Source organism: Entelurus aequoreus, linkage group LG01 (assembly GCF_033978785.1).
Source record: "Entelurus aequoreus isolate RoL-2023_Sb linkage group LG01, RoL_Eaeq_v1.1, whole genome shotgun sequence".
Lineage (NCBI taxonomy): Eukaryota > Metazoa > Chordata > Actinopteri > Syngnathiformes > Syngnathidae > Entelurus > Entelurus aequoreus.
This window is the reverse complement of record NC_084731.1, coordinates 75,603,376-75,625,875: the sequence shown is the minus strand read 5'-3', so window position 1 is coordinate 75,625,875 and position 22,500 is coordinate 75,603,376. Positions and strand designations below refer to the sequence as shown.

At 42.1% G+C, this 22,500-nt stretch overlaps 2 protein-coding genes across 4 annotated transcripts in view; both read right to left on the bottom strand.

Moving 5' to 3' along the window:
• The window catches only part of LOC133657219 (transcription factor E3-like), a 17,894-nt gene extending 10,136 nt beyond the window's left edge, over positions 1-7,758 (bottom strand). The window contains exons 1-6 of one of the 2 annotated variants that reach the window (XM_062058261.1): positions 7,365-7,758; positions 1,200-1,298; positions 1,034-1,090; positions 818-974; positions 595-747; positions 417-515 (exon numbers count right to left, since the gene is read on the bottom strand). In XM_062058261.1, coding sequence (XP_061914245.1) covers positions 417-515; positions 595-747; positions 818-974; positions 1,034-1,090; positions 1,200-1,298; positions 7,365-7,480 — 681 coding nt within the window. In that variant the 5' untranslated portion in view covers positions 7,481-7,758. The remainder of the gene's footprint in view (positions 1-416; positions 516-594; positions 748-817; positions 975-1,033; positions 1,091-1,199; positions 1,299-7,364) is intronic. The other variant, XM_062058270.1, reaches the window with a different exon arrangement.
• A 1,533-nt stretch (positions 7,759-9,291) lies between these two features.
• The window catches only part of fgd1 (FYVE, RhoGEF and PH domain containing 1), a 33,975-nt gene continuing 20,766 nt past the window's right edge, over positions 9,292-22,500 (bottom strand). For both annotated transcript variants that reach the window (XM_062058241.1, XM_062058249.1), the window contains 3 exons: positions 19,181-19,339; positions 18,969-19,115; positions 9,292-16,350 (listed from right to left, as the gene is read on the bottom strand). In XM_062058241.1, the coding sequence (XP_061914225.1) occupies positions 16,069-16,350; positions 18,969-19,115; positions 19,181-19,339 (588 nt within the window). In that variant the 3' untranslated portion in view covers positions 9,292-16,068. The remainder of the gene's footprint in view (positions 16,351-18,968; positions 19,116-19,180; positions 19,340-22,500) is intronic.

Genomic DNA, 22,500 nt, shown 5'->3' with positions numbered 1-22,500 from the left:
CAAAACGTCACCGTGGAGTTATTGAGTCTGTTTAGCTGATTGGAGAGCTAGCTTGCGCAGCTAGTGGGTCCATGACCATGACTTCGGTTTTGTTTGATCAGCCATTTTACTGCCGTTTGGAAACAATTATGGTATGTAAATAAACATTTATAATATCTTTTTGTGTAAATAACTTATTTCACAACGTATATATCTGCGGCTAATATATGAAAAAATATTTTTTATTCTAAGATTTAGTAGGTGTGGCTCTAAAGTCCGTAAAAAAACGTACTATTCATGTTTGAATAAGATTTACTGCAAATAAATATCAGTCATCTGCCTTCTTGACTACTAATAGTCGGTATCCCTAAAAAAAAGATACCAGTGGATATCTAACACACACAATGTGACACAGTGGCGCCCCTGTGTGGCGTTACCGTGGTAGCGACATGCTGCGGCGAGTGGAGCAGCATCAGGAAATCGTCATTGAGGCTGGACTCCATGCTGATGACGTCATCTATGATCGTCTCTTCCATCTGAAGGAACCAATCAGAGAAGAGAGCGCAGCGAGGTCACATGACCGGTCTCTTGGTGGGCGGGGCTGTTAAGCAATACCTCCACCTTGGGGCTGCTGAGCGCATGGCGGCCGGCGGGGTCGGGGCTTGGCGTCGAAAGGTTGCGGCTGGCGGAGGAGAGGTACTGCCGCACCTGCTGCTTCTGAGCCTGCTGGATGTGGTACCTGGTGGGGTTCTCCAGGTGGGTCTGCACCTGGAAGGTGGCGTGAGGTCAGCAGAGGTGCATTGTGGGAAAGACGGCGGCTAAAACAAAGGTTCCGTACCTTCAGCACCTCTACGGGTACCTGAGCGGGCGGTCCGCTGGAGGTGACGCTGACGCAAACGGGCGAGGAGAAGGCGGGCACACGCAGGAGCTGCTGCGCCTCCTTCTGCTCCTCCTGCAGCGCCTGCTGCCGCATCAGATCCTGGCGCAGCAGAACCCTGCCGGACATCAGCATCAGTGAGGCCGCCGTCAGCGGGACGGAGGCAGCGGCGCTTACCTGGACGACATGGCCGCCGGCACGGAGGACGAGTAGGAGGAAGAGGAGGGGTAGGCGCTGAGGAGATATAACATGACATCATTCCCTACTTGACGCTGGAATAGAGCGCTAAGGCTCCATCAATGACATCATCACGGCCGAGGGAGGTCAAAGGTCGGGAGGGTACCTGGTGCCGATGGGCTGGCTCTTGATCTGGTAGAAGGCGTCGCAGTCTGACGGCAACAGAGCGTCCACCTCGATGTCGGCCACGATGCCGGATTCCACCCTGCGCACACGCGTGACCAATCAGACGCCTCCTTGCTTTGCTGATGACGCCCGCAAGAAGCATGTGACCGCCTCGCTAATCCACGCCGTGCCGCCATTAGTTATTGCACACCTTCAGAAAGGTAGGAAACTTGGCTAACGAGCTAGCACGCAGGTGTCCAACTCAAGGGCCGGATTTGGCCCGCCATGTGGCCCAACACATTTTATTGTGGCCCAGCACATACCTACTTTATATGCTCCACCACATCATTTAATGTGGCCTGACACGTCATTTAATGTGGCCCACCACATACGTACTTGATGTGGCCCACCACGCCATTATAGGTTGCCTGCGATGTCGTTCTACGTTGCCCACCACATCATTTTATTGTGGCCCACCACACCAATATATGTGGCCCGCCTTGTCCTTTATTGTGGCACAGCATGTCATTTGAAGTTGCCCGCCACATCATTTAAGTTGCTTGTTACGTCATTTACTGTGGCCCACCACATACGTACTTGATGTGGCCCACCACGCCATTATAGGTTGCCCGCGATGTCGTTCTACGTTGCCCGACACATCATTTTATTGTGGCCCATCACACCATTATATGTGGCCCGCCACATCCTTTATTGTGGCACAACATGTCATTTGAAGTTGCCCGCCACATCACTTAAGTTGCTTGTTACGTCATTTAATGTGGCCCACCACGTATGTACTTGATGTGGCCCGCGATGTCGTTTTACGTGGCCCCCGACACGTCATTTTATTGTGGCCCACCACACCATTATAGGTTGCCCGCGATGTCATTTCAGGTGGCCCGCCACATCATTTATAGTGGCACATGTCATTTGAAGTTGCCCGCCACATCATTTAAAGTTGCTTGCTACGTCATTTAATTGTGGCCCACCACATATGTACTTGATGTTGCCCACCACACCATTATATGTGGCCCGCGATGTCATTTTATGTGGCCCGCCACGTCATTTAATGTGGCCCAACACGTCATTTTATTGCAACCCACCACACCATTATATGTGGCCCACAATGTCGTTTTATGTGGCCCATAACATCATTTATTGTGGCACAACATGTCATTTGAAGTTGCCCGCCACATCACTTAAGTTGCTTGTTACGTCATTTAATGTGGCCCACCACGTATGTACTTGATGTGGCCCGCGATGTCGTTTTACGTGGCCCCCGACACGTCATTTTATTGTGGCCCACCACACCATTATAGGTTGCCCGCGATGTCATTTCATGTGGCCCGCCACATCATTTATAGTGGCACATGTCATTTGAAGTTGCCCGCCACATCATTTAAAGTTGCTTGCTACGTCATTTAATGTGGCCCACCACATATGTACTTGATGTTGCCCACCACACCAATATAGGTGGCCCGCGATGTCATTTTATGTGGCCCGCCACATCATTTAATGTGGCCCAACACGTCATTTTATTGCAACCCACCACACCATTATATGTGGCCCACAATGTCGTTTTATGTGGCCCATAACATCATTTATTGTGGCACAACATGTCATTTGAAGTTGCCCGCCACGTCACTTAAAGTTGCTTGCTACGTCATTTAAACTGACCCGCAACACCATTTATGTGGCCCACAACATCATTTTGTGGCCAGCCACATCATTTATGTGGCCCGCCACATCATTTATGTGGCCCGCAATGTAATTTAATGTGGTGTGGATGAACTTGACTGGCCTGCACAGAGTCTTGACCTGAACCCGATAGAACACCTTTGGGATGAATTAGAACGTAGACTGAGAGCCAGGCCTTCTCCACCAACATCAGTGCGTGACCTCACCAATGCGCTTTTGGAAGAATGCTGGAAAATTCCTATAAACACACTCCGCAAACTTGTGGACAGCCTTCCCAGAAGAGTTGCAATAGCTGCAAAAGGTGGACCCACATCATATTGAACCCTAAGGGTTAGGAATGGGATGGCACTTCAAGTTCATAGGTGAGTCAAGGCAGGTGGCCAGAAACCATGTTGCTTTGGTCATTGTCTCCAAAATCTTAGCTGCAACCACATTGGCATGGGCACCGTGTCATCAGCATACATTAACATTTCCACATCCTCACAAATGGAAGGTAGGCAATTAATGTACAAACTGAAGAGCAGTGGCCCCAGAATAGACCCTTGAGGTACTCCTGCGGCAAAGTTTTGTCATTTATTCTTACGCACTGGGAGTGATCTGCGATGTAAGACTGAACCCACCTGATAGTGTTTGTGGAGAGATTGAAATTCTATAATTTTGCCAGCAGCACTGAGTGATTAACTGTGTGGAACGCCTGACGTAGAGCCAGCAAACCACCAGGCTGGACTTGATCACCTGGAGGAAGTAACAGCGTGTTTGGATCTGAAGCCAAACTGCATGGGATCTAACATATTTCCATTATCAAAGTGCTCAATCAGCTGTTCGGCAACCATTTTTTCACTAATCTTAGAAACAACAGGAAGTGTACTGATTGGTCGATAGTTCTTTAAGTCCTTTTTCTTTCCAGAATTGAAAATGGGTGTTATAATTGCAGTTTAGAAGGAGGATAAATGATAAATGATAAATGGGTTATACTTGTATAGCGCTTTCCTACCTTCAAGGTACTCAAAGCGCTTTGACAGTATTTCCACATTCACCCATTCACACACACATTCACACACTGATGGCGGGAGCTGCCATGCAAGGCGCTAACCAGCAGCCATCAGGAGCAAGGGTGAAGTGTCTTGCCCAAGGACACAACGGACGTGACTAGGATGGTAGAAGGTGGGGATTGAACCCCAGTAACCAGCAACCCTCCGATTGCTGGCACGGCCACTCTACCAACTTCGCCACACCGTCCCCAGGACAGGAATGAACATTCTTTTAATGACTGGTTAATTATGTAAGTTATTGGTCTTTTTTTATTTCTTTAGTAAAAATGGATCAAGTCCCCAGGAGTCCTTAGCTTTTGAGTTTGACTTCATTTAAATTGGCCCGCAGCACCATGTTATGTGGCCCGCCATATCATTTAAAGTGGATCGACACGTCGTTTAAAGTGGCCCGTTACGCCATTTTTGTGTCCGGCCACATCTTTTAAAGTGGCCCGACATGTCGTTTAAAACAGTCCACCAGATCATTTACATGGCCTGCTACGTTTTTTAATGTGGGTCCCCACGCCATTTAATGGGGCCCGCAATGTCATTTTATGTGGTGCGCAACCTCATTTACGAGTCCTGCCACATCATTTAAAGTGGCCCGCTACATCATTTGAATTGGCCCGCCACATCGTTTATCGTGGTCCACCAAGCCATTTCAGGCCGCCACGCCATGTAATGGGGCCCGTGATGTCATTTTACGTGGCCAGCGACATCATTTACGTGTCCTGTTACGTCAGGGGAATTGGCCCGTCACGTCATTAAAGTGACCCACCAAATCATTTAAGTGGCCTGCCACACAATTTCATGTAGTCCGCGATATCATTTATGTGGCCCGTGACATCATTTAATTTGGCCCAAAACATCATTTAAAATGGCCCGACATCATTTATGTGGCCCTTGACATCATCTAAGTGGCCCGCCACATCATGTGTCCTGCCACATCAGTTAAATTGGCCCGTCACGTCATTTAAGTGGCCCGACATCATATATGGGGCCCTTGGCATCATTTAAGTGGCCCGCCATGTTATTAATGTGTCCTGCCACATCATTTAAGGTGGCCCGACACGTCATTTAAAGTGGCCCGACATAATTTATGTGGCCCATGGCATCATTTAAGTGGCCCGCCACGTCATTAATGTGTCCTGCCACATCAGTTAATTTGGCCCATCACGTCATTAAAGTGGCCCACCAAATCATTTAATTGGCCTGCCACACAATTTTATGTGGCCCACGATATCATTTATGTGGCCCGTGACATCATTTAAAGGGGCCCGACACATCTTTTAAATTGGCCCGTGACATCATTTAAGTGGCCCGCCACATCATTAATGTGGACTGCCACATAATTTGTAATTTGGCCCTACGTGTCATTTAATGTGGCCCAAAAAATCATTTAGAGTTGCCCGCCACATCATTAAAGGTGCCCTGCTATGTCATTTAAAGTGGCCCATCACATAATTATTTTGGCCTGCAATAGGCTGGAAATGATAAAACACTTTCAGTCTAAATGAACTAGTTCTTCCAATTTTGACAAAAAAAAAGTGCTTTGTGCAACTGCATATATGTTCTACACTTTAATGTCATCTGATGCTGTAACCAAACGTTCCAAGCATATTTTTTTTTTAGATGATCAAAAATAAAAAATAACTGATTTAGGATTTCAAAGCAAGTCATCCATCAATCTGTTAGAAAAACACACACTACCGTTCAAAAGTTTGGGGTCACCCAAACAATTTTGTGGAATAGCCTTAATTTCTAAGAACAAGAAGAGACTGTCGAGTTTCAGATGAAATTTCTCTTTTTCTGACCATTTTGAGCGTTTAATTGACCCCACAAATGTGATGCTCCAGAAACTCAATCTGCTCAAAGGAAGGTCAGTTTTGTAGCTTCTGTAACGAGCTAAACTGTTTTCAGATGTGTGAACATGATTGCACAAGGGTTTTCTAATCATCAATTAGCCTTCTGAGCCAATGAGCAAACACATTGTACCATTAGAACACTGGAGTGATAGTTGCTGGAAATGGGCCTCTATACACCTATGTAGATATTGCACCAAAAACCAGACATTTGCAGCTAGAATAGTCATTTACCACATTAGCAATGTATAGAGTGTATTTCTTTAAAGTTAAGACTAGTTTAAAGTTATCTTCATTGAAAAGTACAGTGCTTTTCCTTCAAAAATAAGGACATTTCAATGTGACCCCAAACTTTTGAACGGTAGTGTATACTAGTCAAAATCTGTGTTCTATGCAACTTTTGTAACAGGGCTATTATACGTTTGTATTCATATATATATATATATATATATATATATATATATATATATATATATATATATATATACACACACATTCATTTTCTACCCTTTGTCCCTTTCGGGTTCGCGGAGGGTGCTGGAGCCTATCTCAGCTGAATATAATATATATATAATCAGAATCAGAATCAGAATCAGAATAGTTTTATTGCCATTGTGTGAGAACGGGTTCACAAACTAGGAATTTTTCTTGGTGCAATCGTGCAACATAAAACACATATAACACATATTTGGTAATAAAAAGAGCTGTACTGAGCTATCAGATCTTGTTATAGACTTAGAAGGAATTCAAGGAATTCAAGGATATATATAATAATATGCTATATATATATATATATATATATATATATATATATATATATAATATACTGTATATATAAATATGTGCATATATATGTATATATTTATATTCACTGTTACAAGTGGCCCTCTGAGGGCAGCCATTAATGCAATATGACCTGCAATAAAAATGAGATTGACGCCCCTGAGCCAGCTGATGAGAGAGCGCCGCCCTGCTGGTCACTGACAAATATTTTAGGTCACTTTTCTTTTACCGTCCCTTCTTAAGCTCCGCCCACTCCAACCAAAACGTGTCAAAAATCAGAGAAGAATTCTGCGCGTGTGTTTTTCTGCTGAGTCATTTCCTGATTTCCGCGTCACCATGGAGACCCCCACCCTCATGCCTTGTTCAATGACAGTAGGAAAATAGGAAATTTCCCCTTTTTGACAGTGAAAACATCCCCGTTCAAAAAGAAACAGAAGATAAATGTGCACGTGTATCTTTTGAAAGACTTCCCGTGTGCGTTGAGTGGAAAACAACAAACGTGTGTGTGTGTGCTCGTTAATCTGACTCATTCCTGTGAAATGCAAAGAGGCTCTGGGGTCAAAGGTCAGAGAGTATACAGTCTGCATGCAGTCCTAAACATCACACTGATAGACCGAGAATGACCTCTGACCTTCCTCTTCATCATTATTTCGTCACTTTAATTCAACGTTTTAAGACCAAACTCCTTCCGTGTTTTGATTATTAGTGAGATAAAGACATCGATGTAACTGAGCAGCCTTCGAAAAAGAAAGTGGATCAAAAGGGAGAATAGAAAGGATAACGGTGACTCACTGCAGCACATTAAGACTTTCCGCCGCGTCCAGGATGACGAAGACGGTCTGCGGCTGCAAAACTCCCGTCTCGGGCTCCAGCATGCTGGTGTTCGGGTCGGGACCGACAGAAGACATTTCCCCGGCGGTACCGTGGATCCCAAGAGACAATTTTGTGGACGTCTAGCGTGAGAAGCTCAGGGGTGTTTCTGATTTCCCAGCGGCCACAAACATACACAGGAAGCTCCTAGCGTAGAAACGCAACACACAATCAATCACGTCTGTCTTACTTCAACTTAAATGCTCAGGAAACACCAGAAATGAGCTGGTAATAAATCACCAGGGCCAATTACACATCGTTGTACATGTTTTATCCGTCATATGGTCTATTTTTTAACGAGAAGCTGATTCTAGGCTGTATTTCTATTCAAGGAGGGCGGGGATACCGGGAAAGGCTGATCACCTAGCAGCCAATAGGATCGCAGTGTCTATCCCTAACGGCCAATCAGCGAGCTGCCGCTGTCTTCCAGTCCTCCATCTTGTTTGTTTTCGTCTTTCTGAAAGTAGACCTGTCGGGGAAAGTCCAGGATGACGTCAGATTGATCGACTGATCTAAACGGACAGCTCACGTGACCAATGAGCAAGCCGCAAAGCGCGTAGGAGGCGCGGCCAGATGTTTGTTTCTCAGTCGCTGTCGTAAAAACATGAACACTTTAACTTTTTTTGAATTGTAAGTTGAGCTAAGGAAAATGAGGACAATATTACATACCCAATTATTCCCAAAATTAAAGAATAACTAATTATTATTGGCATATACCCTTCAAATGATTTTTGGAAACTTAAATTTAACATGGAGGTTGACAGCAGATGATGTCAAACATGTGTGTGCGGAATGTGAGAGTGTACATGTGTTTTGGGAGGAGATCAGAGATTGGCTGAGAGACAAGAGTGTGGAGATGTCCCCATTCACTGTAGGAGAAATCACATTTGGCATATTTATAAATGATGGTAACATAGAAATGTTTGTCAACATTATTATTCTCCAAGCAAAAATGTTCTACATAAATGTCGATTTCTGAAAGTAAAAGCTACATTTTCTATAATATAATTAAATCTTGGAAAATGATTCAAAGTACAAAAGCCCTTAAATTGATATATTTATTCAAATGTTTTAAAGTCATTTAAATTTGCCCTTTTTTGTCTTTTTGAATTTTGTATTTTATCATATTGTTTATTATTATTTTTAATACTGTATTTGCTTTTATTTTCTTTCCTTAACATTTTTGTTAAACATATAATTTGCTCAACCTGATGTGTAAATTGAAAGTGCCTTGTGGATATATGTTTGTTGTTCAATAAAACAAACAAACAAAAAAAACTTTTTTAAATGTGTTAAAAACAAATTCTAACTTGCACGTCATTACACCGTTTTTACATTTGTGTGTTTTTGTTGTAATTAAACTTATATTTTACATTTTCTTAAATTCGAATTTATATATTTTCAATCACATTTTATTGTAGTTTACTTAAGTTATTGCTTTATTAGCCTTATTTCTTGTTAGCTTAGAAATTCCTTGTATGTGTAAATGTAATCAGCAATAAATAATATAGATCAATGAAATTTAATAAAAAATACACATCATTCTCATGATATTAAATCAATGATTATTATTTTTAATTCCGTTAACGAAGGGAATTATGACAGCAGTGCTTTCAATGCTTTATTGTCGTGTCATACAGCTGGAAGGAAGGCAGTGGCCGGCCACTAACCAATAATCTCTTATCAATCATCAATAAACAGCCATTTTCTTTTGTTGTTGTCACGGCAACTCAGCAGCACTGGAACTTGAAGGTCACCATGGCAACAAGACATCACAAGCTGTGGGAGAACAAGGTGGGTCACCACAGCAATAAAACATCATCTTGGCCTGTGATTGTGTCTCCCCCCCCCCCCCCCCCAACAGATGCTGACAGGAAGTCCTTTAAATGTTGAAGTGTAATCTTACGATTGGTTGGTCGCCATGGCAACAGCAGCCATTTTCAGGCCATCAATACGTGTAAAAAATAGAAACGACGACGATAATAACAATAACACTGTCACTTGTCTCGGTGGACACAACAAGTTGACTCAGGGAGGTGTAAGGCAGCGCCACCTGGTGACCGGCGCGTAAACCAGCACCATGTCGGCGTTCCCTTGTCGCCGGCGTAAGGTCACTGAGGCGAGCGAGAGCGCGCCGTGAAAAGCCAGGGAGGCAGCTGAGGCTCAAGTTGGAGGAATCAGGAAACGCTCTCGCACAAACGCGTTCTTTGTCCACCACGACGTTAGCTTCGCTTGACCCCCAGGAAGTGCTGAGCGCTCACCGCTGCGGGTCACGTGACCGCGGGTGAATAAATTATATTTACAAAAGTGGTTGAATGTGTACTTTTCTTTTGGCATCAGGTCAACAACAAAGACACAAACATCTGACAACACCGAGAAGAGAGTTACTAGCAAACACTGTCCCAAGGTCAGAGGTCATGGGAGACCACGCATCAGGTGGTCTGAGCGTGGTGACCTCAGAATTATTCTGATTGGATATTGAATGCATTTCTTAGATCAGGGCTGTCAAACTCATTTTTATTGAGGGCCACATCGCTAATAGAGCCACTTTAAATTGATGGGGCGGACTACATAAAATGACGTGACAGATCACATTAAATGATGTGACGGACCACATTAAATGATGTGGCAGACCACGTTGAATGACATGGCAGGCCAACCTAAATGATGTGACGGACCACGTTAAATGATGTGACGGACCATGTTAAATGATGTGACGGACCACGTTAAATGATATGGCGGGCCACTTTAAATGACGTGAAGGATCCCATTCAATGATGTGGCGTACTACAGTGAATCATGTGGCAGACCACATTGAATGATATGGCAGGCCAAACTAAATGATGTGACAGACCACATTAAATGATGTGGCAGGCCAAATTAAATGACATGGCGGGCCACTTTAAATGACCCGAAGGATCCCATTAAATTATGTGGCGTACCACAGTGAATCACGTGGCGAACCACATTAAATTATGTGGCAGACCACATTGAATGACATGACAGGCCAAACTAAATGATGTTACGAACCACATTACATGATGTGGCATACCACATTAAATGATATGGCAGGCCACATTAAATGACATTACAGGCCACACTAAATGATGTGACGGACCACATTAAATGAGATAACAGGCCACTTTGAATTATATGGCAGTCCACGCTAACTGACTTGACGGAGCCCATTAAATGATGTGGCAAACCACGTTTAATCATGTAGCGGACCTCATTGAATGACATAGCAGGCTATTATAAATGACGTGACGGACATCATTAAATGACATGGCGGGCCACACTAAATGATGTGACGGACCACGGTAAATGACGTGGTGGACCATGTTGAATGACATGGCAGGCCAATTTAAATGATGTGAGGGACCACATTAATGATGTGGCAGCCCACAATAAATGAGGTGAAGGATCACAGTGAATAAAGTGGCGAACCATGTTAAATGACGTGGCGGAACACGTTAAATGATGTGGTAAACCACATTTAATCATGTAGCGGACCACAGTGAATGACATAACAGGCCACAATAAATGACGTGAGGAACATCATTCAATTACGTGGCGGGCCAACTTAAATGACGTGGCAAACCACATTGAAGGACATGACGGACCACGTTAAATTACACGATGGGCCACTTTAAATAACGTGACAAACCACATTAAATGAAGTGATCGACCATACTAAGTGGTGTGGAGGACCCTATTGAATGACATGGCGGGCAAATTGAATGACGTGGCGGACCTCAGTGAATGACATGGCAGGCCACTTTAAATGACGTGGCGGAACATGTTAAATGATGTAGCAAACCACTTTTAATTATGTAGCAGGCCTCATTGAATGACATAGCAGGCCATTATAAATGGCGTCACGGACATAATCAAATTACATGGTGGGCCATTTTTAAATGACGTGATCGACCACTTTAAATGACGTGGTGGACCCTATTAAATGACACGGTGAGCCACATTAAATTACATGGTGGGCCACTGTAACCACATCAAATGACGTTATCAACCAGATTAAAAATGTGGCGGACCCTATTAAATGACATGGCAGGCCAACTTAAATGACGTAACGGACATCATTTAATTACATGTCGGCGAACCACATTGAATGATGTGGCGGACCTAATTGATTGACATGGCAGGCCTCATTAAATGATGTGATCGACCATGATAAATGACGTGTTAAATTATATGGCAGGCCACCTTACATAATGTGGCCGACCAAATTGAATGACAGGGTGGGACATTTTAAATGACGTGACGAACATCATTTAATTACATGGCGGTACACTTTGAATGACGTGGCAGCGAACCACATTGTATGATGTGGCGGACCTAATTGATTGATAAGGCCCCTTTAACTGATGGGGCGGACAACATAAAATGATGTAACAGACCACATTGAATGACATGGCAGGCCACATTAAATGACGTGACGGACCATGTTAAATTATGTGATGGACCACATTAAATGACGTGATCCATCACGTTAAATGACGTGATGGACCACATTCAATTACATGGTGGACCATATTACATGACGTGATCGACCACACTAAATGATGTGATCGACCACATCAAATGACGAGATCCATCACGTTAAATGACGTGATGGACCACATTCAATTACATGGTGGACCATATTACATGACGTGATTGACCACACTAAATGACGTGATCGACCACATCAAATGACGTGATCGACCACATCAAATGACGTGATCGACCATGTTAAATGACATGATCGACCACGTTAAATTACATGGTGGACCATATTAAATGACGTGATCGACCACACTACAAGATGTGATGGACCACATTAAATTACATTGAATCCCACTGAATGACGTGATCGACCACATTAAATTACATGGTGGACCATATTAAATGACGTGATCGACCACATTAAATGATGTGACGGACCACATTAAATTATGTGATGGACCACGTTAAAATTACATGGTAGACCACATTAAATGACGTGATCGACCACATTAAATGACGAGATCCACTACGTTAAATGACGTGATGGACCACATTCAATTACATGGTGGACCATATTAAATGACGTGATCGACCACACTAAATGACGTGATCAACCACATTAAATGACGTGATCGACCATGTTAAATTACATGGTAAACCCCTCTGAATGACGTGATCGAACACATCTACACACTACTCAGTGGCCTAGATCGGTAGGTTGTGAGTTTAAACCCCAGCCGAGTCATACCAAAGACTTTAAAAAAATGGGACCCATTACCTCCCTGCTTGGCACTCAGCATCAAGGGTTGGAATTGGGGGTTAAATCACCAAAAATGATTCCCGGGTGCGGCCACTGCTGCTGCTCACTGCTCCCCTCATCTCCCAGGGGGTGATCAAGGGTGATGGGTCAAATGCAGAGAATAATTTCGCCACACCTAGTGTGTGTGTGACAATCATTGGTACTTTAACTTTATCAAATGACGTGATCGACCACATTAAATGACGTGATCGACCACATTAAATTACATGGTGGACCATATTAAATGACGTGATCGACCACACTAAATGACATGATCGACCACATTAAATTACATGGTGGACCACATTAAATGACGTGATTGACCACAATAAATGACGTGATGGACCACATTCAATTACATGGTGGACCATATTAAATGACGTGATCGACCACACTAAATGACGTGATCGACCACGTTAAATGACGTGATCGACCACGTTAAATGACGTGATCGACCACACTAAATGATGTGATGGACCACGTCAAATTACATGGTGGACCACGTTAAATGACGTGATCGACCACACTAAATGATGTGATGGACCACATTAAATTACATGGTGGACCCCTTTGAATGACATGATGGACCACATTAAATGACGTGATGGACCACATTCAATTACATGGTGGACCATATTAAATGACGTGATCGACCACGTTAAATGACGTGATCGACCACATTAAATGACGTGATCGACCACATTAAATGACGTGATTGACCACAATAAATGACGTGATGGACCACATTCAATTACATGGTGGACCATATTAAATGACGTGATCGACCACGTTAAATGACGTGATCGACCACGTTAAATGACGTGATCAACCACACTAAATGATGTGATGGACCATGTCAAATTACATGGTGGACCACGTTAAATGACGTGATCGACCACACTAAATAATGTGATGGACCACATTAAATTACATGGTGGACCCCTTTGAATGACGTGATCGACCACACTAAATGACATGATCGACCACATTAAATTACATGGTGGACCACATTAAATGATGTGATTGACCACAATAAATGACGTGATGGACCACATTCAATTACATGGTGGACCATATTAAATGACGTGATCGACCACACTAAATGACGTGATCGACCACGTTAAATGACGTGATCGACCACGTTAAATGACGTGATCGACCACACTAAATGATGTGATGGACCACGTCAAATTACATGGTGGACCACGTTAAATGACGTGATCGACCACACTAAATGATGTGATGGACCACATTAAATTACATGGTGGACCCCTTTGAATGACATGATGGACCACATTAAATGACGTGATGGACCACATTCAATTACATGGTGGACCATATTAAATGACGTGATCGACCACGTTAAATGACGTGATCGACCACATTAAATGACGTGATCGACCACATTAAATGACGTGATTGACCACAATAAATGACGTGATGGACCACATTCAATTACATGGTGGACCATATTAAATGACGTGATCGACCACGTTAAATGACGTGATCGACCACGTTAAATGACGTGATCAACCACACTAAATGATGTGATGGACCATGTCAAATTACATGGTGGACCACGTTAAATGACGTGATCGACCACACTAAATAATGTGATGGACCACATTAAATTACATGGTGGACCCCTTTGAATGACGTGATCGACCACACTAAATGACATGATCGACCACATTAAATTACATGGTGGACCACATTAAATGATGTGATTGACCACAATAAATGACGTGATGGACCACATTCAATTACATGGTGGACCATATTAAATGACGTGATCGACCACACTAAATGACGTGATCGACCACGTTAAATGACGTGATCGACCACGTTAAATGACGTGATCGACCACACTAAATGATGTGATGGACCACGTCAAATTACATGGTGGACCACGTTAAATGACGTGATCGACCACACTAAATGATGTGATGGACCACATTAAATTACATGGTGGACCCCTTTGAATGACATGATGGACCACATTAAAGGACGTGATGGACCACATTCAATTACATGGTGGACCATATTAAATGACGTGATCGACCACGTTAAATGACGTGATCGACCACATTAAATGACGTGATCGACCACATTAAATTACATGGTGGACCACATTAAATGACGTGATTGACCACAATAAATGACGTGATGGACCACATTCAATTACATGGTGGACCATATTAAATGACGTGATCGACCACGTTAAATGACGTGATCGACCACGTTAAATGACGTGATCAACCACACTAAATGATGTGATGGACCATGTCAAATTACATGGTGGACCACGTTAAATGACGTGATCGACCACACTAAATAATGTGATGGACCACGTTAAATTACATGGTGGACCCCTTTGAATGACGTGATGGACCACATTAAATGACATGATGGACCACATTAAATGATGTGATGGACCACATTAAATGACATGGTGAACCACATTAAATGACGTGATCGACCACATTAAATGACGTAGCAGACCTCGTTGAATGACACGGCGGACCACTTTAAATGACATGATCGACCATGATAAATGACGTGATTGACCTCGTTAAATGATATGGCAGGCCACTTTAAATAATGTTGCGGCCCAAATTAAATGAGGTGGCGGGCCAGATTTGGTCCCCGGGCTATTGAGTTTGACAGATGTGTCTTAGAGGAATATTATGAGCAGACTTGAAGGCTTGAGAAGTCCCTGACTTTGGTCCTGCTGGCATGCAGCGTGTGTTCCTCTCTGCACGCACACACCTCGTGTCTCCTTTAGGGAGCCAGAGTGGAGAAAAATGCCGAGTTAACTTTCAGTTTCGTTCAAAGCAGCCAAGGAGGGCGTCCATTTTGGAGAATGGTTGTCTCTCCGGCGCTGGTGTTGCCGTTTGAACTTTTTGTCCCATCCATTCTTCAACTTGAGTTCTGCTTCTAGAGAAGAAAAGATGAGGAGGCAAGTCTGGGAGTCCTAATATATCAAAAATAATTTACTGACTCAGCAATAACGTGTGCAGTACCGCACTCTGCCAGCAGAGGACCTCTGAGCAAGGCCTGCTGTGAGACGACACTTTGAGGGGTATATGAAGGAGGTTTGACCTTTGACCTGCATTGCCGCCCGCACCAAAGTTTCACCAAAGGGCGGTCTTGCAGGATAGAAGATGGGCGGAGCCTCCGGCTCGGGTCATCCGAACAAAAATGGCGTCAGGATGACGACGACGATGATTGTGCTTTCAGTCGGGTCATGTGGCGGCCATTTTGTCCCCGCAGTCATGCACATGAAATGGCCCCGCCCCCAGCACCACTCCTTGTCCAATCAAATCACGTGTTGTCAACTTCCACCTGCCCCGCCGGCTCTTCCCCCTCCCCTTCCCCCTCCTCCTCCTCCACGATTAGCCGGTGGGCCAGAGGCTCCTCCCCCTTGCCGGCCCTCGACAACACGTCCATCCAGCGGCGCTGAAGCTCCTCCCCCTCTGCGCTGAAGTAGAGCGTCAGGTGACTCTGGCAGATCTTGAAGGTGTGCCGACGCTCCAGGCGGTCACATGACTCCGGAAGCGACACTTCGAAGCCGATGAGGGGAACGCTGCGCTGCGCCTTCACGTCCTGTCAAAATAAAACACCCTAACTTGTTATAATGAGAACAGTTAGCATACTTGCAAGATGGAGACATGTCTCAGAACCCATCAATTTAAATGGACAAAATTAGCCTAAAGGCTGGCATAAAACGTTAGCATGGTAACGTTAGCATGATAATATAGGTAAAGTTAGCATACTGCTAAAATGGCAACAAGTATCAAAAGCCATGATTTTTAGGTGTATATGAATGAAATGAGCAAAAATGCTATCATAAAACATTAACATGCTAACATTAGCATATTGACAAGAAAAGTTAGCGTACTTCTAAGATGGTGCCAAGTATCAAAAGTCATGATTTTTTGTTTTATACAAATAAAATTTGCAAAAATGCTAACATAAAACATTAGCATGCTAATGTTAGCATGATAACATTGGAACAGTTACCATACTTTTAAGATGGCACCAAGTAACAAAAGCCATGATATTTAGGTTTATACTAATGAAATGAGCAAAAATGCTATCATAAAACATTAGCATTCAAACGTTAACATAATGACAGGAAAGATTAGCATACTTGTAAGATGGCACCAAGTATCAAAAATCATGATTTTTTAGGTTTATATGAATAAAATTAGCAAAAATGCTAGCATATTACGTTAGCAATGTTAATGTTAGTGTTCTAATATTGAAGAAGTTAGCATACTTCTATGACGGGGCCAAGTCTCAAAATCTATTTTTAGGTTTAAACATAAAAAATAGCTAAAAAAGCAAGCATAACATTTTCCCATGCTAACGTTAGCTTGTTATAACAATAAGAACAGTTAGTATACTAGCAAGGTAAACCTATGTCTCAAGACGCATGATTTTTAAGTTGAAATGATCGAAATGAGCTGAAATGCCAGCATAAAACGTTAGCATGCTAATGTTAGCATGATAACATTGGAAAAGTTAGCATATTTTTAAAAAGTATCAAAACCTATGATTTTCAGAATAAAATTAGAAACATTGCAAGCATAAAACGTTAGCATGATAATGTTTGCGTCCTAATCTTCGCATGCTAACATGGGAACATGAGTATCAAAACCTATGATTTTAAGGGTTTAAGTGAATAACATTTGCAAAAATGCTGGCATAAATTACTAGCATGATAACATGGTCACATGAGTATCAAAACATATGATTTTTAGGTTTAAGTGAATAAAATTAGCAATATTACTAGCATAAAACGTTAGCATGATAATGTTCGCATCCTAATCTTAGCACGCTAACATGTAAACATGAGTATCAAAACCTATGATTTTAAGGGTTTAAGTGAATAACATTTACAAAAATGCTGGAATAAATTACTAGCATGATAATGTTAGCATGGCAAAGTTAGTTAGCAAGATATACGACCAATTTGCTGTGAAAACTATGATTTGTATCACTTAAACCTATAATTTTTAGGTTTAAGTGAATAAAATGAGCAAAATTGCTAGAATAAAATGAGCAAAATTGCTAATATTAGCACGCTAACATGGGAACATGAGTATCAAAACCTATGAGTTTAAGGGTTCATGTGAATAACATTTGCAAAAATGCTGGCATAAATTACTAGCATGATAATGTTAGCATGATAAAGTTAGTTAGCATGATATACGACCAATTAGCTGTGAAACTTATGATTTTTATCACTTAAACCTATGATTTTTAGGCTTAAGTGGCTAAAATTAGCAAAATTGCTAGCATAAAACATTAGCGTGCAAATATTAGCATGCTAACATGGGAACATGAGTATCAAAACCTATGACTTCAAGGGTTTAAGTTAATAACATTTGCAAAAATGCTGGCATAAATTACAAGCATGATAATGTTAGCATGCCAAAGTTAGTTAGCATGATATACGACCAATTAGCTGTGAAACCTATGATTTTTATCACTTAAACCTATGATTTTTAGGCTTAAGTGGCTAAAATTAGCAATATTGCTAGCATAAAACGTTAGCATGATAATGTTTGCATCCTAATCTTAGCATGTTAACATGGGAACATGAGTATTAAAAGCTATGATTTTCAGGTTTAAGTTAATTAAATGAGCAAAAAATTGCTAGCATAAAACGTTAGCATGATAACGTTAGCATGATGAGATAGGAAAACTCAGCATATCAAAATCCACACAAAATGCAAAATGCATTCATGTTGAAAATAAACTGTCATTGTGAAGTCACATGACCCTCAATGGGACTATTGATTAGGTACACCCATTTCATAAGGCGCTTTTTTCAGGGAACTAGCAGAATGAAGTGAGAGCGCCTCTTCTTGTAGCTCAGCCATGCTTTCACGTAGCCCGGTGCTTAATACCTCATTTTGTTCACGCGCTTCTCTACTTCATCCCTGGATACAAAAACATTCCGTCCAAAGTTTACTTTTGGCAAGATCGCCATCCGAAGGAGGTGAGCGCCGTGAGGATTTTTCAAGGTTTTCAATGAAAGTGAATGGGGCTGACTTTCTCTGGTCATGTGCTAACGCTTTACGCGAGCACTTTAGCTCATTTTGCATGTTTCAACCTAAAAATGATGGCCTTTTGTACTTGGCGCCATCTTAGAAAAGGCTGCCGTTGCTACGGTGATCATGACAACATGGCGTGAGGGCAGGTTGGGGTCCCACCTGAGGGGCGCCGTAGATGTAGAGCACCAGCGGCTCGTTTTCAGGAATGACGAACCACGCCTTCTGCCAGCCCCGCCCCCCTCCTTTCTCCATGTGGTGCAGGAAGCTGCACATGACGCTGTTCTCGGCCGCCAGCGAGGCTTGTTTCTATGGCGACAGCAGACGTCAGTCACGAGGCCGCTGGGCATCGTTCGCCGCGACGTCTCACTCACCTCCAGGATGGAGCGCCTCCTCAGGCCGGGGCCGGCCATGACGGAGGGGGTGTGGGACACGCCCACCAGCATGGCGTAGCAGTCCACGCACACGCGGTTGGTGCGGTTGTTGTCGTACGAAAGGCGGGCGCGGAACTCGGAGCACTTGCCGCAAACCACCTGCAGGGGTGCGCAGAGAATGGCAGCGTGAGAGCGGGCGGCACCTTCACGCCCTGCCGGAAAAAAAACACCCTAACTTGTTATAATGGGGACAGTTAACATACTTGCAAGATGGAGACATGTCTCAAACCCATGAATTTGAGGTTTAAATGATAAAAATGAGCTTGAATGCTAGCATAAAATGTAAGCATGCTAATGTTAGCATGCTAATGTTAGCATGATAGCATAAGATGGCGGCGTGTATCGAAAGCCACGATTTGTAGGTTTTGTACGAATGAAATTAACGAAAACGCTAGCATAAAATGTTAGCATGCTATTGTTAGCATGATAACATAGGAAAAGTTAGCACACTTCTAACACGGCGCCATGTATCGAAAGCCCTGATTTGCTGGTTTCGTACGAATTAAATTAACGAAAATGCTAGCATAAAATGTTAGCATGCTACTATTAGCATAATGACATCGAAAACGTTAGCGTTACTTCTAAGATGGCGCCTAGTATTGAAAGTTGTGATTTTTTTGGTTTGAACGGATAAAATGAGAAAACAAATGGTAACATGCTATTGTTAGCATGATAACATAGGAAAAGTTAGCATACTTCTAATATGGCGCCATGTATCGAAAGCCATGATTTGTAGGATTTTACGAATGAAATTGGCAAACATGCTATCATAAAACATTAGCATGCTAACGTTAGCATAATGACAGGAAAGGTTAGCGTACTTGTAAGATGGTGCCAAGTATCAAAAGTTATGATTTTTAGGTTTATAATAAAACAATTAGGAAAAATGCTAGCATAAAATGTTAGCATGCTATTGTTAGCATTATAACATAAAATAAGTTAGCATACTCCTAAGATGGCGCAGAGTATCAAAAGCCATGATTTATATTAAAGAAACAACAGCATGCTAACTTTAGCATAATGACAGGAAAAGTTAGCGTAAGATGGTGCCAAGTATCAAAAGTTATGACTTTTAGGTTTATATGACAAACATGAGGAAAAATGCCAGAATTAAACGTCAGCAATGTTAACGTAAGCTTACTAATGTTGGAGGAGTTAGCATACTTCTAAGATGGAGGAAAATATTTAAATCCATGATTTTTAGGTTCAACCAAACAAAATTAGCTAAAAAGCAAGCACAAAAGCTGTTACTGTTAGCATGCTAACAGTAGCTTGTTATAATGGGAACAGTTATTATACTTGCAAGATCGAGACATGTCTCAAAAGCCATGAATTTCAGGTTGAAATGATCGAAATACACTAAAATGCTAGCATATAACATTGTCATGCTAATGTTATATAACATAACATGGTAACATGAGTATCAAAACCTATGATTTTTAGGTTTAAGTGAATAAAATTAGCAATATAGCTAGCATAAAACATTAGCATGATAATGTTAACATGCTAATTTTAGCATAATAACATGGAGACATGAGTATCAAAACCTATGATTTTTAGGTTTAGGTGAATAAAATTAGCAAAATTGCTAGCATAAATCATTAGCATGATAATGTTAGCATAGGGGACAGCGTGGCGAAGTTGGTAGAGAGGCTGTGCCAGCAATCGGAAGGTTGCTGGTTACTGGGGTTCAATCCCCACCTTCTACCATCCTAGTCACGTCCGTTGTGTCCTTGGGCAAGACACTTCACCCTTGCTCCTGATGGCTGCTGGTTAGCGACTTGCATGGCAGCTCCCGCCATCAGTGTGTGAATGTGTGTGTGAATGGGTGAATGTGGAAATACTGTCAAAGCGCTTTGAGTACCTCGAAGGTAGTAAAGCGCTATACAAGTATAACCCATTTATCTATTTATTTATGCTAATGTTAGCATGATAACATGGTAAAATGAGTATCAAAACCTATGATTTTTTTATGTTTAAGTGGATAAAATTAGCAATATTGCTAGCATAAAATGTTAGCATGCTAATGTTACTTAGCATGATAACATGGTCACGAGCAATGTTCCCTCTAATTTTTCATGTGTGTGAGCAAACGCACAAACTCTGTGGAGCACATGTGAGCGACATCAGACGTGCACACTGTGGCTACACTAGCGTCACACCTGTCCCAAACCTGACATCATAACAATGTAAATGTTTTATTAAAATAATTTTCTGATATAAGTGATTTTGCCCCCTTACAATGACAATAACAAAAAAACATGTTTTTCAGGACCTATGTGCTAGTATTGTATGTCTGGCTGTGGGTCCTGCCTTTAAAAGAAATGTTACCCCTTTCAGAGATTACATTTAGTTCCTGTAACTTTCTGTCTGTAAAATACATCTTTTTATTAGCATTTATGAAATCTAGTGACAATATTTCATGAATAATATCCTTAGATTAACATTCTTAACAAATGGCAGTAAAATAAGCACCCATCTGAGTGTTACAACCTGGCATTTACACATTGTGTGGCATTGGGGTTGTCTGACTTTTTTTGTGGCCATAAACGCAGCACTGGCTAAGTGCCATGAGTGCGTGTGTTGGTGCAGGTGAGCGAGCGAGTGGCTTCTGTTGATATGACGGATGACAAAGTTGGTTTAAGCCTGATTTGTATGGCAGAAAATTACCAGTTCATGTTTTTGGTGTGGTTACAAACAGTTTTTCTCAATAAAGTGATTGATGGAATTCCTGTCCGTAAAGTGTCTCGACAGACGATAATTGAACTGTGTTGACAAAGATTGTTTAATTCATTGGGGCCACTCTTGTTGTCACCTGTCACTCACAGAGCTGCATTGCAAAATCATACAGAATAAATTGTAATGTTTATTTTGTTTAAAGTTCAGATGGGATTTTTGATTTCCTGCGCGGCATTAATTTGCAGTGCGCTGAGGACGCGTGAGCGGTGCGCAATTGCGCAGGCGCGCACCTTAGAGGGAACGTTGGTCACGAGTATCAAAACCTATGATTTTTAGGTTTAAGTGAATAAAATTAGCAATATTGCTAGCATAAATTACTAGCATGATAATGTTAGCAGGCTAAAGTTAGTTAGCATGATAACATGGTCACATGAGTACAAAACCTATGATATTTAGGTTTAAGTGAATAAAATTAGCAATATTGCTTGCACTTAATTTCCCCTCGGTATTAATAAAGTATTTCTGCTTCTAATAAAATGGTAGCATGATAATGTTAGCATGCTAATCTTAGCATGGTAACA